Here is a 17,173-nt window from a genome sequence, read left to right as displayed (position 1 = left end):
TGTTCCCCCGAGTCGCACATTAATGATCACTGAACAAAGAGTCAGGAGTAGTAAGACATGACCAACAACAGGTGTGGTTCAAAAGTTAAAAAAAAATCTTTGCTCAAATACTGAATTATCTTTGCTTAGAATTCTAACTTATTTAACTAACTGCCTGGCCATGCTCTGCTGGACATGCAATCTTTCGCAAGTTTGCCGTATGTGAGTTGGAAACCATTTACAGAAACAGAAGCTAATTTTAACCTTTTGAGTTTCAAAATATTTAATGTTTTAATTGTAGACAGTAATGATAATATTGTACATTAATAGACATCCATTATTTACATCTTACAATGCACTTAAATTGTTTAAGCTCCTTGAGGAGCTTGAATTTGGCAACCTTTTTGTTCCTTGTTGAACTTTGAACATATCAGCTAAAATACTAAATGGACATTTTAAAAACTGAATCAATCTTAAAAAATAACTTTGTATGGGAGTATATAACCCTAAGTAAGGAAACCTCAGAAAAATTTAATTGCCTAATATTTCATATATGTAAGAAGTAGAGCAAAAAGTAAAAATTAGGTCTTCTAATTCCTAGGACCCAGTGCTGTAGCACAAACTTCTTCTATCTGCTTATTCCATTATTTAGAAATCATAGAAAAACTGTAAGTAAAGGAAATTGTTTTTATAGTCAGATAATATTAACTAAGATGTCCTTTTTTGTAGAATTGTTTTTCTTTGGGGGTTGGACTTTGGGGCCACACCCAGCAGCTCTCAGGGGTTACTCCTGGCTCTGTGCTCAGAAATCACACCTGGCAGGCTTGGGTAGGAACTTATGCAATGCTAAGGATTGAACCTAGGTGGGTCTTGGGTCAGTTGCGTGCTAGTTAAATGCCCTACCGCCTTGCTTTGAATAGTTAATAGCCTGAATTCCAAAATACATATTAAATGCAGAAATATTTTAAAGCACACTTTTCTATTGATAGTGATATTTCTGCATTATCTTTTCATGTTCGGTTGCTAACAAATAGTGGATATTTCTGTCAATAACTCACCACAAGTAACCAGGCACAGAGAATAAAATCTCAATAAATGATGAAAAATGTCTTAAGGCGTCCTTATAGAATAATTTTTAAAACAGACCACTGTTAGTACATTGTGTACTCATGTTTTAAATTCTGTTATTAATCACCTGTGATTTTTTTCTTGTGTTTAATGAGGTTTTAATGTTAACTTTATGTCATTGGGACAATCTGAGCATAACAAATTTTCACCTCATATTTTCCTTAAAGAATGACAGAGACACTAATGTTAATCTTGTACATTAATGTGATATAAACCTTTTTTCTCCGGAAAACTCTCACTTGTTAAAGACATGAAAGTTTGTCAGTGACATGTCGCAGTGTTGCAGTGACATCTGGAACCCTAATGTGTTGAGATGCTAATTTTTAGAAAGCCACAATAATATGGTTAATGTATTTTCCACGGTGTTTTTCTTATTTTATGATTTATGAACAATAGCAGCTTATTTTGTAAAATCAGATTTTAAAGACTTGAATATCTGTAGTTCTATATGATTGTTTGTATACAGTTAACTCTAGTAAAAGAAATGCTGGAGGGCCCGGAGAGATAGCACAGCGGCGTTTGCCTTGCAAGCAGCCGATCCAGGACCAAAGGTGGTTGGTTCGAATCCTGGTGTCCCACATGGTCCCCCGTGCCTGCCAGGAGCTATTTCTGAGCAGACAGCCAGGAATAACCCCTGAGCATCGCCAGGTATGGCCCAAAATCCAAAACAAACAAACAAACAAACAAACAAAAAAAGAAATGCTGGAATCATTTTTTAATTATTTAATTTAGCTAAGTCATGAACACTTCTCTTAATCTTATTTTGTACGTGTGCTATTTGATATTGCTATCATTGATATTTGGGTTTTGGTGAACGCTGTTCTTCACAAGTGTTCAAGGTTAGAATTCTTCATTTGTCAGTTCTCTTTTTAAATATATGTCTGCTAAGATAAGGTACTTTTTACTATAATTCAGAAGTCATTGAAGAGTGCTGATATACTCAAATACAGCCTGCTCTGGCATTTCACATTTTGGTGAAGGTAACATGACCTATTTATAATCAAGCTTGAATTTATATATGCACTTCTGTTTTCATTTTTGTAACAGTCAATCCAGACATAAAAACATCATATTTTTCAATTAAAATAGACTTATTTTTATGGTTAGGCAGAATATCAGATATTAGGATTAGGGACTCCTCTCAGTATATCATTTTCTTTTACTCACTTTTGTGAAAATTAATAAAAATTTCAAGAGATGAACATATTAAATTCATATATACAACAATATACTTTGGCTATATTTAGAAGAATGATTAGAATATATGTGGTTAAGGGGCCAGAGCAGTGTCACAAGCGGTAGGGCATCTACCTTGCATGTGCTAACTTAGGACGGACTGCGGTTGGAACCCCCAGCATCCCATATGGTCCCCCAAGCCAGGAGCAATTTCTGAGCGTATAGCTAGGAGTAACTCCTGAGCATCACCGGGTGTGGCTCAAAAACAAAAACAATTATGTGGTTAATACAGGTAAAGGTATATCCTGAAGAAGGAATATGGCCCATTTGTAGCCTCCTCATATTCATTTTATTTTCTTGAAATCTTGTGTCCTAAGGTTTTATTGACTTCATGGAAACTATTAAGTATTGTTCAAAATAAAACATGTATTTCTTTTTTTCTTTAAAGTCAAATATATTTGAGGGACTTCAGAACAGAATCTACATTAATGACATGTTGATTGGCCATTATTTACATTTAATTGCAAAAGTAAATGCCCATAACATGTAGTTTTTCCAAATTTTTATGTAATGATTATTTTTCAGACAGGAAGAGGAAGCTGATAAAGTATTCAGTTTTTCCATCTTGACATCTACGTCACTGTAGTTAATTCACAGTTTCTTCTTTCATTTTTTGTTTTGAAGCCACACCCAGCTGTGATCAATTTTACTACTAGCTTTTTGATAAGGGGTCACTCAGTGGGGTCCGTGGAGGAAAATATGTGGTGAAACGAATAAAACCAGGGTCAATTATATTTCTTATGTCCTGTTTATAGCTGATTTACTAAGTGATTTCTAGTCTACATAATGCATCATAGGTGAAACTAATAATTTTGCTCTCTAGGTAAGAGATTTGGACTCAGTGGGATCATTTAGGGGTTGGGGTTGAAACCACACCTAGCTATGGTCAGTGGCCATTCCTGGCATTGTCAGCAGGTACTGTTTGTTATTGTTTTTTTCTGTAATTATAGAATGACCAACCTTTTTTCATGGTTACACATTGTTTTTATTTGGGATCTATAGTGAGTGTACATCTCGTGCTGATGGTCAGAGGACCATGCAGTGTCGGGGTTAAATCCAGACATCCCGAATAAAAAGCATGTGATCCAGCCCTTGACACCATCTCCATGGCCCTTTCTTCATGATTGTGACAGCAATTCTCTGAATATGTCTGTTCGGTTGTTAGCTGTTTAATATAAGAACAAACTCCACTCTCCAAAAAAGAATTTAAAAGTGAAAATCAAGCTTCTTTGACAGTTTCTGGTCCCAAGATCTACCTCAAAGAGTGACATGTTTTCTTTGTCAAGGAAGTAAATCCCTGGATGACACTGGTTGCAGTGTCTGGACAAAGTCTCCCATCAGTGCAGTTGGTTTAAAATGAATGCAATATTCAACTTACACCAACATTTTCTTTTTCTTTTCTTTTATTAAAACCATTGTCATCTACAAAGTCCCTCATAGTTAAATTTCAGATATATAGTAAATCAGGGCCATTCTCTACCACCAGTGTTAACCTCCCTCCACCAGTGAACCCAGAGTGCATCCTATACTATCACCCTTTGACCCTGGTCTGCCAGTATAGCCAGCCCATTTAAGGTTAGGTATCTTAAAAGTAACAGGAAGCCAGGAGTGATTTCTGAGCACCACTGGGGTGGCCAAAAACAACAACAAAAAAACATAGCAAGCAGTGTATCAGTTTAGTTTATATAAGTCAAAATATGAAACATTGTCTCTTATAGGGACATAATGTTATTTTTCCTGGTTATTAAAAAGTATTCTGTTGTTTTTTCTTACATCACATGAAAGGTTCAAATAAAAGCTTTTCTAATTCCATGGAAAAATTAAAATAACCTTTTTTGCTCTCATCTTAAAAATAATGAAAACAGTAATTTTTAAATATTACATAATTCTGAAAGAACCTTATTATGCGCCAGACACTGATATCTAATTAACACATATTATTTAATCTTTGAAGATCTGATAAATTAGCTACTATACTTATTTCTACTTCAGACTTGTTTTAGTTGAATTTTAGGGGCTCTACCCATTGTTACCCAAGAGAGATGTTTTGGTGCTTGGGTAGGGTATTTAAGAATCTCTGTGGTTTGAAACAGAAGACTCGAAAAAAGTGAGGCTAAATAAATCAATAAACGTGCTATCTTCAAACACTAATAGGCTAATGCAACTCGGATTCCAACTTAGCATTCTAGATCCACAATCTATTGTTCTTAATTATTATAGTAAAGCCTGGATAGCAGGTAAAAATCTGATTCTTGATATTGAAAGTATTAGAAATGGAATCAAAGTCTGACTTTTAGGTCAGAACAAAAGGTAGCCTTGTAAACAATGAAGTGGATATCCTAAATTCATAAGTCTATGTCTTTCAAAATACTGTATTTTCCATATTTTGTTGAAATCAATGGAAAAAATAGAATAATTTGTGTAGAGAAATTAAAAGGATATGTGTTTTTTTCTTAGTAATGGACTTAGTCTCAGTTTTATTCTACAATAAAGTTTTAAGTAATTCTCTTGTAGTGATAAAAGAGATGATCTTTCATAAAGTTTCTTGGCTAATGAACATGATACTTTAATTTTGAAAGAAGAGTTTGAACAGATAGTACAGAAATTCAAACAACAATCAGATATTTCTTTCAGACTTTTTATGCCATAAAAGGAGAGCACCTAGAAGAAAAGGATAAATTATTTTTATATGTATTTTGCAGCACTATTTACAGTATCTGGAAACAACCAAAGTGCTCAGAAACAGATGAATGGTTAAAGAAACTAGTACATTACACTTTGAAATACTATGCAGCTATTAGGAAAAATGCATTCTATGAAATGTGCTTATAAAATGCATAGATATGGAGAGAATTATGAAGAGTGAAATGAGTCAGAGGGAGAAGAATAGACGAGATAATCCCACTGATTTGTGGGATATGAGAAAAATAGTATGTTAATAATATCCAGGAACAGTAGAGATGAGAGCCAGGAGGAGAATTGGAAAAATACTTTAAAATCTATAACCTCCCAAGGTTGAACCAAGATGATGTGGAATGCCTGAAGAGACCTATCACTATCAAGGAAATAGAAATGGCAATCAAAAGCTTTTCAAAAACAAAAGTCCTCTCCCAGATAGATTTACAAATGAATTCATTTAACCTATTGCCAATCATTTTCATACACTTCTTGGAATTTGAAGAAATAGAAATAATTCCAAACAGTTTCTATGAAGCTAACCTCACCCTGATACCAAAAGCAGAGAGACCACAAAAAAGAATACAGGTCTATATCCTTGATTAACACAGATGCAAATATCCTTCTTTTATATTTTATTTAGACAACTTGATTACATACATGATTATGTTGGGTTTCAGTCATGTAAAGAACACCACCCATCACCAGTGCAACATTCCCATCACCAATGTCCAAAATCTCTCTCCTCCCTACCTGACCCCCGCCTGTACTCTAGACAGGCTTTCTATTTCCCTCATATATTCTCATTATTAGGACAGTTCAAAATGTAGTGATTTCTCTAACTAAACTCATCACTCTTTGTGGTGAGCTCCCTGAGGTGAGCTGGAACTTCCAGCTCTTTTCTCTTTTCTGTCTGAAAATTATTGCAGCAATGTCTTTCAATTTTCTTAAAAACCATAGATGAGTGAGACCATTCTGCGTTTTTCTCTCTCTCTCTGACTTATTTTACTCAGCATAATAGATTCCGTGTACATCCATGTATAGAAAAATTTCATGACTTCATCTCTCCTGACAGCTGCATAACATTCCATTGTATATATGGACCACAGTTTCTTTCTTTTTTCTTTTATTTGAATATCTTGATTATATAAATGATTGTGATTAGGTTTCAGTCATGGAAAGAACACCCCCGTTCAGCAGTGTAACATTCCCGCCACCAATGTCCCAAATCTCCCTCCATCCCACCCCACGCCCACCTGTACTCCAGATAGACTTTCCACTTCCCTCATTCATTCACTTGATTATGGTAGTTCTCCGTGTAGTTATTTCTATAGCTGTACTCACCAATCTTTGTGGTGAGCTTCATGGAGTGAGTTGGTGTTCCAGCCCTCCTGTCTCTGAGGATTGTTACAAAATGACTTTTATTTTTCCTAAAACCCATAGATGAGTGAGACTATTCTGTGTGTGTGTGTGTCTCTCCTCTGACTTATTTCACTCAGCATGATAGGTTCCATGTACAACCACGTATAGGAAAATTTCATGACTTCATCTCTCCTGACAGCTGCATAATATTCCATTGTGTATATGTACCACAGTTTCATTAGCCAATCGTCTGTTGAAGGGCATCTTGGTTGTTTCCAGGGTCTTGCTATGGTAAATAGTGCTGCAATGAATATAGGTGTAAGGAAGGGGTTTTTGTATTGTATTTTTGTGTTCCTAGGGTATATTCCTATAAGTGGTATAGCAGGATCATATGGGAGCTCGAGTTCCAGTTTTTGGAGGAATCTCCATATCGCTTTCCATAAAGGTTGAACTAGACGGCATTCCCACCAGAAGCGGATAAGAGTTCCTTTCTCACCACATCCCCGCCAACACTGTTTATTCTCATTCTTTGTGATGTGTGCCATTCTCTGTGGTGTGAGGTGGTACCTCATAGTGGTTTTGATTTGGTTTGGCTCCGCCCTTTCTGGTTTGGCCGACTTGCCTCCAAGAGAGGGGAGTCCTCCGTGGATGAAGCCTCACACAGGATCAAATCTTAGGCCCGAGCATGCAGCAAAGTAGATAGTCTGGAGAGAAATGCTGGGCTTCAGTGATCCAGCACACATCTTAGTGTAATTTTTTTCTTCTTGTTCCGATGGTTTTCTTTTCTTAGAAAGAGCACACGGCCACATAGCGAAGTACTGCTTATAGCTGGTTTTCACGTTATGGAGCAGTTCCTTGGCATTCCTGCCCTAGAATTGGCCTCTGGGAGAGCATGTTTTCTGGAGCCTCTTTTCGGTCCACTCCCAAGAGTTCACACAACAGGACAGTAGACAGAAACACACAGGCAGCACTCACAGTTTTTCACAGTCCAGTCCCAATGGAAGGCGTAGTTTTGTGGATTTTCCCAGCCTGACATCACAAACAGGGGACCTGGCTTCTGCAAAGCATAGCCGGTTTTCATGTTATGGAGTCCCGCCCTGGAATTGGCCTCTGGGAGGGCGAGTTTTCTGGAGCCTCTTTTTGGCCCACTCCCAAGAGGTTCACACAACAGGACAGTAGACAGACACACACAGGCAGCACTCACAATTTTTCCAGATGCAAATATCCTTAACATACACCAGCCTATAGAATTCAACAATTCATCATAAAGTTCACACACAATGACTGTTATGTTTCATTCCAGAGATGTAAGTATATCTTTGATGAACACAGATGCAAATATCCTCAACACATACTAGCCAATAAATCCAACGATTCATCATAAAGTTCATCATGACTAAATATGATTAATCCCAGAGATGCAAGTATGGTTTAACATATTTAAGTGAAACAACATCATATATCATATCAATGTAAGAAAAATAAAAATCATATGATCATATCAATAGATACAGAGGAAATATTTTACAGAATTCATCACTTATTCATGATAAAAACAGTTCTAAATTGAAGGAACTTTGGTCAGTCTACAAAAGCCATTTACCACAAGTCTGTTACAAACATACACAATGTAGAAAAACTAAAAGCTTTAAGACCTGGCATAAGGGGCCGGGCGGTGGCGCTAAAGGTAAGGTGCCTGCCTTGCCTGCGCTAGCCTTGGACAGACCGCGGTTCGATCCCCCGGTGTCCCATATGGTCCCCCAAGCCAGGAGCAACTTCTGAGCACATAGCCAGGAGTAACCCCTGAGCGTTACTGGGTGTAGCCCAAAAACAAAAACAAAAACAAACAAAAAAAAAGACCTGGCATAAAACAAGTTTGCTCACTCTCACCATTTTTGTACAGTATAGTACCGAACATACTTGTCATGGAGTAGAAAATGCCCTATTTATTATGAATTTTGCAAACAACTGTCTCTAAAAGGAAACAAAAGGAATAAAAGAACAAGAAAATTGCTCCAGAGGTAGGCAGTTGGGAGAGTGGGAGGGAAATTGGAGATATTGGTGGAGTAATGGGAACATTGGTGGTGTAAATATGCAATGATGAAAGATGGGATGATGACATTGATGATGAAAGACATTGCACTGGGGGTCCTTCTGGAGCTGAATCCAGTATCAAGTATCAAGCAACAGTCCACATTTTGGGTGGGTGAGAAGGAGGGCCAGAGAGCATGAGTCAGCAGGAGTGTTGGTTGTAGTTTCTTACTGGGGACGAGATGTGTGTCTCTTCTCTTGGGAGCTGGGTGATAGATTATTGGGACAGGAGGTCGGTCTTTATACCTAATGGGCTAAGAACTGAGGGTAAAGAGCTTTAATAAGGCAGGATATAACATTGGGATTGGGGGTGAAGGGATAGTAGGATTTCTGAAGGGGAAGGAGGAATAGTATATAGGAGGGGCTATATATATTATAGGCATGGATTGTTTACAATTCGGTTTGGGTCATGAATAACTTTGTAACTGTGCATCTCATTCTTATTCAGTTAAAGATGTCATTAATTTTTATAAGACTAGACATTTAAAAATGTTTTAAATATATCAAGGGCATCCAAATAGGATGAGAAGAAGTAAAGCTCTCACTCTGAATAACAAGATAATATATTTAGAATATCCTAAAGATTCTGTAAAAATGCTTTTAGAAACACATAGGAAATGTATAGGAAAGTGGTGTCAGGATACAAAATTAACGTGCAAAAAAATCATGGCTTTTCTTTTTTTTTTTTTTTTTTTTTTTGGTTTTTGGGCCACACCCGGTAACGCTCAGGGGTTACTCCTGGCTATGCGCTCAGAAGTCGCTCCTGGCTTGGGGGACCATATGGGACGCCGGGGGATCGAACCGCGGTCCGTCCAAGGCTAGCGCAGGCAAGGCAGGCACCTTACCTCTTTGCGCCACCGCCCGGCCCCGGCTTTTCTAACTATAAATAATGAAGGGGAGAAAAAAGCTATTAAAAATAATCTCATTCTCAAAGAGTTATTAAAATTACCATTCACAATTGTGTCTCATAAATTCAAGTACCTTGATATCAGCTAGAAAGGTGAAATACCTATAACGAAAAACTACAAAACACTGCTTCACCAAATAGAAGAGGGCATAAGGAACTGGAAACACATACCTACTCATGGCATGGAAAATTGACATCTATAAATGTACAGATTTAAGGTATATCCTATAAGGTGGCCAATACAATTTACCAAGACATTTATCAAACACTTCTGAAATTCATTTGGAAAAATAAACTTCCATGAATAGTTAAAGCAATCCTTGTGGTAAATGAAGATGGGAGGCATAATTTCCCCCAATTTCAAACTGCACTAGAAAGCATTGGTCATAAAACAGCTTTGGAATAAAGACAGACTCTAGATCAATGGAGTAGATTTAAATATTCTGAGATCAATTAATCTTTGATAAACAGAAAAGAAATACATTGTTAAGCAGGAAAGCCACTTCAGCAAGTGAGAAAACTGGTCAGCAACATGCATAAAAAGTGAACTCAGAAACGAAATCCCAGGCAGGGAACTAAGAGCGGCTTAACCTGCACAAAAACAGCAAGGTTGCAGTGGGCAGATCCTAGCGAATAGGATCCAGTGCCTCATGAAGAAAGTCATACACCATGACCAGTAGATTCATTGTGAAGATGCAAGAATCGTTCAACATATGCAAGTCAATCAACATAATAAACCACATCAACAAAAGGAAAATTAAAAAACCATATGATCATATCAATAGATGCAGAGAAAGCATTTGATAAGGTCCAATACTCATTCATGATAAAAACTCTCTACAAGATGGGAATGGAAGGAACTTTTCTCAGTGTAGTCAAGGCCATTTATCACAAACTTATGGTAAATATTATACTTAATGGGGAAAAACTGAAAGCATTTCCCCTAAGATCTAGCACATAAGATCTATACAGTACTGAAAGTATTTGCATTAACAATTAGGCAAGAAAAAGATATCAAGGACATCCAGATAGGAATGGAAGAAGTCAAGCTCTCACTGTTTACAGATGACATATTATACTTAGACTACCAAAAAGCTCCTAATAACAATAGATTCATATACTAACGTGGCAGGCTATAAAATTAACACACAAAAATAAATGGCCTTATACACAAATAATGATAGAGAATAAATAGACATTAAAAACAATTTCGTTCACAATAACACCACAGAAATTCAAATACCTTGGAGTCAACTAAAGAAGTGAAGAACCTATACAATGAAAAGTAGAAAACATTGCTTCAACAAATAAAAGAGGGCACGAGGAAATAGAGACATCTACCCTGCTCAAGGATTGGGAGAATTATCACCATTAAATTGGTAATACTCCCCAAAGCTTTGTACAGATTTAATGCAATCCCTCTAAGGATACCCATGACATTCTTCAAAGAAGTAGATCAAACCCTCCTGAAATTCATCTAGAACAATAAACAGCCAAGAATATCTAAAGCAACCCTGAGAAAAAAAGAAGATGGGAGGCATCACTTTGCCCAACTTTAAATTGTATTACAAAGCAATAATCATTAAAACGGTGTGGTACTGAAATAACGGCAGACACTCAGATCAATGGGATTTACTTGAATATAAAGAGAATGACCCTCAGACTTACAATCAATTCATATTTGATAAAGGGGAAAAAAAGAAAGAGAGGCTGGTAGCAAATTTGAGGACATTGGTGATGGGAAATGTGCACTGGTGAAGGGTGTTGTGCATTGTATGACTAAAATTTAATCATGAACAACTTTGGAACTGTGTCACAGTGACTAAATTCATTTATTGTTACGAAATATCTTAAACCAAAAGAAAAAAAGATTTTGAGCACAGTTTAAAAATAGAGAGGAACAAAATCCCACTGTAAAATCTGAAAAAATATGAACCTGCCGAGGGTTAGTCTAAAAGGGGTTGTATCCTGATATCCTGAGTATGGCTCAAGATGTATACATGTTCAAATAAATGTTACTGTCCACCAAATAAAAATCAACTACTCTCAAAGTATGAGAAGGAAAGAAGTTGAGTGGAGGAGGAGAAACACAAATAAGAAATATTGGGGCCAGGGGCCAAGGGGTCTCATGTGCATTTAAATATCCACATCCAAAGTCAGCAACAATGAAATCATGAGACCCAAATTCTTAACAATGAAAACTTTGAATGGGCCTGTTTTGCGGGAAGTCTGGGGGTTAGGGTGGGGTCATGGGGTGCAGTCTGGGAACATTGGTGGAGGAATGTTCACACTGGTGGGATTGACCCAGATATATTGTATGTCTGAAACCCACTAAGAATTTTGTAAATCACAATGGTTTTAATAAACTATTCTGGAAAAGAAATTAACTTTACTGTATGATTAAGATAAGGAAAATGAAAAATAAATTATTTTATTCATAAAATATATCCATAGTTATTTTATCAGAAATATTTAAAAAATTAAAATGTGAGCCGGAGTGATAGCATAGCAGTAAGGTATTTGTCTTGCACACGGCCAACACAGGACGGACCCTGGTTCGAATCCTGGGATCCTTTATGGTCCCCTGAGCCTGCCAGAGAGACTTTTGAGAGCAGAGCCAGGAGTAATCCCTGAGCGCTGCTGGGTGTGACCCTCCCCCAAAAAGTTAAAAAGTATTTTCAAGTTTATTCAGTGATAGAACATTGAATTCATAAATGTGATGCCTTGAAAATATCTTTGTATAGTAGATGTCACTAAAATGTTTTTAAGCACTAAATAACTCTTACTTGCACACTAAGAAACACTTCAAGTTACTCTATATATAATATAATTTTATTTTAGAGTAAGACAATGGCTAGGACCTGAGTGCTCTGTAGCAATGATTTTTAAAGGTGTGGACCATAACTTGCAGCTTTTTTCTCATCATCAGGGAAGTGTTAGGATGTACAGTCTTGAGTCTGAATCTTTCTACTGCCTACAGAATCCAGAACCCTAGCCAGGGACCCAGGGATCAGTTTGAACAAGCTTGCCTGTGAATTCTATGGCTATCTTCAGTTTGAGAAAAGTGCCCTGTGGTGTCTGCCTTATTGGAATTTAAATCAATCAAGAATTACACAAGCATTCTTCATTTTAATGTTAAAAATTCTTCTTTGCATGTAAGCATTGGATTTAATACATAACAAAAGCACCCTAAAAGGGTCTGCAAGCCTTTGCTAATAAATACAGTATCCACTCCAATTACTTTAGAGAATATAGGTCTATAGTCTAATGCAGTCTGGATTTTCTTCCACAAACTATTTGAATGACTGATATTATTAAAGTATTAACTTTATCCTGTTACTGAAATGTGCTCATTTGTCCTGCATTCTCAAGGTCTACCAGGTCCAGAAGGCCCGCCAGGTCTCCCCGGAAATGGAGGTATTAAAGGAGAAAAAGGAACTCCAGGCCAACCTGGGCAACCTGGATTGCCTGGCTCGAAAGGAAATCAAGGGCCACCAGGAATGCAGGTAGGAGATGCGAGTTTTATTTGATGAAAGAGGATTGTGAATATTTGTCAGTAGAGGAAGGATTCTAAGCTTGTATCGCCTTCATTAGCATTCATTTTTCAGATCTCCATATCAGCTTTAGTCGTGAAGAGGCAGCTTTTCAGTCCTATTTCCAATTAAAGGGGCTTTGTTACACTATAGTTAAGGTGCCTCAGAAGGTATTCTCCCTGAAATCTTAGCACATGACTTGCGTTCTGGAATGCTTCATTTTGATTTAAAAGCAAATGAGCCAAAGTCAAATCTCTCTCTCTTTTAACTGTCACTTCATAACTGCATTTATGTAGATCATTCATCTCTAAAGAAGTAATTACAATGAGTGGGTATATCCTACATTTGAAATGAAGTAAAGTTTACCATTTCGGCTGTACGGAGACAAATAGACTGAACTTCTGCCTTCACTTGCCAAAATGAGAATGTTAACATATCTCCACATCTACATTCATGTGCTTTTCACCTGAGAGTGACTCAGAAAGTCATATTGTGCTTTGGTGATCCTCAAAGATTCCTCTGTTATCAGAAAGATTTTTGTTAGCTTGGAAAGCCTACACAGAAAGAGCTGTTTGTTATTGTTGTTGTTGTTGTTGTTATTGTTGGTTTTTGGGTCACACCCGGCAGCGCTCAGGGGTCACTCCTGGCTCCATGCTCAGAAATCGCTCCTGGCAGGCTCAGGGGACCATATGGGATGCTGGGATTCGAACCAATGACCTTCAGCAAGAAAGGCAAAAGCCTTACCTCCATGCTATCTCTCCGGCCCCAAGAGCTCAGTTTTTTTAACCCAGACAGCTCTAGGGAAATACTCATGCAAAATAGGCTTTAAAAATTTCCATAACTGGATACTTTCTCCTATATCATCACTATTATTCTTTACAACTTTACCTAAAATGTTTACTTCCCTCTCTATTCAGTTTCTTCTCAATACGTACCTCATTCATTTCTCATATATTTCCAGTTCACATGTCTCTCCACTTAATTAATATTAACAGATATATTCTATAACTCATTATCAATTTCAGTTTATTTTTTTAGTGTCAGTTCTCATATCTACACATGTCTTAACTTTTTTCTTTTGATTTTTGGGCCATACCCAGCATGACTCGCATGTTACACCTGGCTCCTGTGTTAAGGGTCATTGCTGGCAGGTTCAGTGAATCACATGGGATGCCAGAGATCAAACCTAAGTTGGCCTTGTGCAATGAAAATGCCCTACTCAAAGTGCTTTCTCTCCAATCCCTATTTCTGAAATTTTATTGAAAATGATATTTATAGAAAATTTTAGAATGGTTAAGAATGTAGCAATGAATGATTCCCTGTTTACTCTCATGTATAGAGTAAGTAATTATATATATAAAATAATATGTATATTATAGATGCAATTATATATATTTTGTGTATATGGTACCAGGAATCAAACTTAAGGCATCACATTTGTAATAACTTAAGTCCTGATGAAGAGCCAGCATAATCAATAATTTAATTTTTAAAATATTTGGGAGTAAACTCCATGTGTTACATCACTTTTTTCACTAAATACTTAAGTACATAATATTTCTTTTTTTTTTTTTTTGGTTTTTGGGCCACACCTGGTGGTGCTCAGGGCTTACTCCTGGCTTTCTGCTCAGAAATAGCTCCTGGCAGGCACAGGGGACCATATGGGACACCGGGATTCGAACCAACCACCTTTGGTCCTGGATCGGCTGCTTGCAAGGCAAACGCCGCTGTGCTATCTCTCCAGGCCCACATAATATTAAGATTAAAGTTAATTTTCTGCAACTTGAGGAAAATGAAGATTAGTTTATTTTAGTTTTGAACATTTCAGTTTTCCCAATATCTTCAATTGTATTAGTTGTTTCTGTAATGTCTTTTATATATTTCCCCCTGTAAAATTAGTAAAATGAAATTATTCATTGCACTTAACTTTGATACCTTTTTATTCTTTTTTACTTTTTTGTGTTTTTTTTTGGCCACAATTGTTTGATGCTCAGGGGTTACTCCTGGCTAAGCACTCAGAAATTGCCCCTGGCTTGGGGGGACCATATGGGACGCTGGGGGATCGAACCGTGGTCCTTCCTTGGCTAGCACTTGCAAAGCAGACACCTTACCTCTAGCGCCACCTCACCGGCCCCTCTTTATTCTTTCTTAATCTAGAGATGTTTCTACAGCTATCTTCTCTTTTGTGACTTGATATATCTGGAAAAAGAATGTGGCTCTTTTCTATTTTTGAAGATGTTTCTCAGTTGCTGTTTCATTATAATAAGATTTAAGTTTCGTGTCCCCAACTGTAATATTGTAGAGGTGATTTTTAAAATATGTATTACAGATTTGGAGTCAATTGATATTCATCTGCTCTTTGGTGACTTTAATTCTTTAATTATTTTATTGATTGTGATTCTGTGAATCTTTAAACTCCATTTTGAGGGAGATCATTCTGTATCTACCTGTATCTATTCTTTCTGACAGATGTCACTAGCATGATATTTGCTATGAATTCTCTATGAGATTCATGTTTCTACTATATGCATGATTTTGTTTTTTTTCTTGGAGCTGCACAGTGTTCCATAATATATATTTCACAACTTCACGGTCCATGGAGCCAGATGCATATTTTTTTCTGTTTTTTGGTCACATCTGGCAGCGCTCAGGAGTTACTCCTGGCTCTATGCTCAGAAATCGCTCCTGGTGGCTCGGAGAACCATATGGAATGCCGGGATTCGAACCGCAGTCCTTCTGCGTCTAAGGCAAATGCTGTGCTATCTCTCCGGCCTCCAGAGTGGGTATTTTTATTGTTTCCATATCTTGACTATTGTATTAAGTGCAGTAATGAACACTGGTATGCAGATATCCTTTCAAAGTAATGATTTTATGCTTTGGGAAGTGGCATTGCTGGGTCAGACAGGAGTTCTACTTTTTGTTCATTTTGGAGAGATCTCTTTATTGGTATCCATAGAGGTTGAACCAAATGACATTTCCATCCAACAGTGGATAAGGTTTACTTCTTCACCACAGCCCCACCAACAATGGCTGGTTCCAGATATTTTTGATATGTACTGTTCTCACTTTTATGAGTTGATATCTCATTGGTTTGATTTGTAAATCCCTAATCATCTGTCCATCTCTTTATCTGCTTGTAGAAAGTGTTTATGCATCTTCTCACCCCATTTATGTAAAGAGTTCTTGGACATTTTTGTTGACTTTTTGAAGTGCCTTGTATATAAATCCATTTTATATGATGTATACAAATATATTATTCTATTCAGTTGGGTGCCTTATTAAGTGTAGTTTGTTTTTCACTGTGCATAAGTTTTTAACTTGATGTGGTTATATTTGTTTATTTTTTGTTTTGTTGGATAATTTTACTGGTTTCTTAATCAAGTTGTTAATATGCTTCTTCATCACATGGTTTCCCATTGTAATCCATCTATAAAGTACAGAAAAGAATATTAAGATCATACTTCTTGTCATCAAACTTTCTCCTTAAATTTGATTTTTATAGTTTTTACCTTAAATAGTCAATACTGGGATAGTGACATAGAATGTTTTTTTTTGTTTTGGTTTTTGGTTTTGGTTTTCGGGTCACACCGGCAGTGTCAGGGTTCCTCCTAGCTCTATGCTCAGAAATCGCCCCTGGCAGGCACAGGGGACCATATGGGATGCCGGCATTCGAACCACCGTCCTTCTGCATGAAAAGCAAACGCCTTATCTCCTTGCTATCTCTCTGGCCCCATGTTTTTTTTTTCTTTTGGGGAGGGCACACCTGGTGACGCTCAGGGGTTACTCCTGGCTATGCGCTCAGAAGTCACTCCTGGCTTGGGGGACTATATGGGACGCCGGGGGATCGAACCATGGTCTGTCCTAGGCTAGCGCTGGCAAGGCAGACACCTTGCCTCTAGCGCCAATGCGCTAGACCCCATGTTTTTTTCTTACTCTGTAGTAGTGCCTATACATATACTGGTTGTGCATTATTAAAAAAAAGTGCTAACATGATCTTTCATTCATCCTTTTTTCATTTGATGCATACATTCTTTTTTTCCTGATGATTCACTTTTTAACCTATCATTTCTTACTTTAGTGTTCTTCAGAGTTAGGATCGCCTGAAATCCAATTCTTACTTTTCCTGAAATATGCTCCTTTTAAATACTTTCTTACATTCTGCCATAATGAGATGTTAGTCTTGCTCCTATTTTATATCTACTAATAAGAAATCTTGTTATATTTTAGACTAGCAAAATATTCTCCTATATTTTCTATATAT

The 17,173-nt window shown here is 37.1% G+C and overlaps 1 protein-coding gene across 1 annotated transcript in view; it reads left to right on the top strand.

The window, feature by feature from the left end:
- The window catches only part of COL4A5 (collagen type IV alpha 5 chain), a 154,362-nt gene that overhangs the window by 111,747 nt on the left and 25,442 nt on the right, over positions 1-17,173 (top strand). Inside the window, exon 42 of the mRNA XM_049767039.1 lies at positions 12,752-12,885. Coding sequence (XP_049622996.1) covers positions 12,752-12,885 — 134 coding nt within the window. The remainder of the gene's footprint in view (positions 1-12,751; positions 12,886-17,173) is intronic.

The sequence above is a fragment of the Suncus etruscus genome, chromosome X (genome assembly GCF_024139225.1).
Source record: "Suncus etruscus isolate mSunEtr1 chromosome X, mSunEtr1.pri.cur, whole genome shotgun sequence".
Lineage (NCBI taxonomy): Eukaryota > Metazoa > Chordata > Mammalia > Eulipotyphla > Soricidae > Suncus > Suncus etruscus.
The sequence above is the reverse complement of the archived record's forward strand: the minus strand, read 5'-3'. Positions and strand labels throughout refer to the sequence as shown.